The 1855-nt window shown below is 34.0% G+C and overlaps 1 protein-coding gene across 1 annotated transcript; it reads left to right on the forward strand.

Annotated features, from left to right (window-relative positions):
* Window positions 1-861: 861 nt before the first annotated feature.
* LOC114364388 (integumentary mucin A.1-like) lies at window positions 862-1461 on the forward strand. Its single transcript, XM_028320535.1, has one exon. The coding sequence runs from the start codon at window positions 862-864 to the stop codon at window positions 1459-1461; it is 600 nt and encodes a 199-aa protein (XP_028176336.1).
* Window positions 1462-1855: the final 394 nt, after the last annotated feature.

Raw genomic sequence — 1855 nt, forward strand, 5'->3', positions numbered from 1 at the left:
GTTCGATGGAAACTTGATCTTAGTTTCAATCGTGTTTTATTAGATTTTCACTACGATCTATCACATCATTGATCGTGCTCTATCAATTTACGTAGATAGTAGGTATACATGTGTTGCTTGTTCTCCAAGCTGCATCCAACCACACTGTTACCTACATAAATAAATGATTTAAATCCGTTACAATATAATATTAGTTAACCTAAATTAACAAACAATTTGGCTTTTAGTCTAGATATGTATGTATTATAGGTTTTTGACTTGCAATAGAGTAGGATAGAGTTTCAGTTTCCGGTATAATAACTTCAACAGTTCAACTGCACAAAATGCGTGAATAAAATTTTATAGCGCTAATCTTAGTTGTGAAATACGTAGGTAAGGCACTTACCTACTCGTAACTTGCGAAACTTGTTTTATTTATTTGCTTGTGTACCACCCCTGCGAAGTGTGTTAGATTTGAGGAAAGACAGTGACACCTGAATAAAATTATAAAAGGATTGTAAGGAATAAAAATCTCGATCAGAGAGTAAAAAAATATAGACATTCAATGTTTTTGTTCAATCATAAAAGTATGAGTTATATTTTATAGCTAGAAATAAGATTGGACTACGGTTTCTAATTGACAAAAGTAGGTAACATTGAAATATGAGTGATACCTATTTTAATGCAAAATTATCCACTTCAAATTAATTGTAGATTACGTCATTTAAAATTCCATTTAGCTCAATCTTGTTTAATTTTTCAGTGTTTTCAGGTACAAATAGTTTAAGATTAACCATAGTGGTACTCATTAGTAAAACATTTACTCTAAATGCAAAAGACAACGATCCATTGATTTTCATTGCAAATCCAGTGGAGTCCAACATGCCAAGTCATTGGATGCCTTTAAGCATAGTAAAGGTCATATTGGGGAGCTCCCCAAAAGCGAAAATGTCAGCGGTAGTCATAACACGTCCACAGCAGAAATCACAGATAATTACTACTTTAAAGCCTACATCACCTACACCACCTAAATCAACACCTCAGAGTCCTGAAGACACAACGGTATCAGAAACAACGACAGAAGCGGTTACAGATACTACTACAGTAACGACAGCCGCTGAAGAGATTACGGATTCTAATGACGACTTTATGACAACTGAGGCTACAACGACAGAAACTACCACAGAAGAAACTACAACAGAAACTACAACAGAAGCTACAACAGAAACTACGACTGAAGCAGCTAGTACAGATGCTACTACGGACACAACAACGCAAGAGACGACCACTGAAACTACTACCGCGGAAACTACTACAGAAACTACTACAGAAACTACTACAGAAACTACTACAGAAACTACTACCGAAACTACTACAGAAACTACCACAGATACCCCTGCTGACACTACTGAAGCTACACAAGCAACCAGAGCGAAACCGAAGAAGAGGCCGCAAGACCATCACTTGGATTCCCCAATCTAAAATGACAGGTAGGTATTTACATGTGAAAGAAAGAAAAACAGTTCAAACTTTGTCTAGTTTCACCCTATTATTGTAGTTACTCTAATTTTACGTTGTGCTACAAAACGTACGATAAAATTATGTACCTAATTTATTAGTCTAGAGATGTAGAAGAAGTATTTGCAGTAATAAAATATAAATTTTTCAGAATGATTGTTATGGAACAAAGTTGAAAATAAAACTCAAAAAATTAAATGTTAGCTTTGTATTATTTGAAAGAAAATATTGCCGCAGAAATAAATGGCCTATGTTATTTTGTAGTTTACGTGGATAATCTGCGGGAAAAAGAAGAAATTAATATAATATAATAGAAAATATTGAAATTATTTCAGGATTTTCCTAACTTGATCTATTC

Source organism: Ostrinia furnacalis, unplaced genomic scaffold (genome assembly GCF_004193835.3).
Source record: "Ostrinia furnacalis isolate ACB-3 unplaced genomic scaffold, ASM419383v2 OfSCF0419, whole genome shotgun sequence".
Classification (NCBI taxonomy): domain Eukaryota; kingdom Metazoa; phylum Arthropoda; class Insecta; order Lepidoptera; family Crambidae; genus Ostrinia; species Ostrinia furnacalis.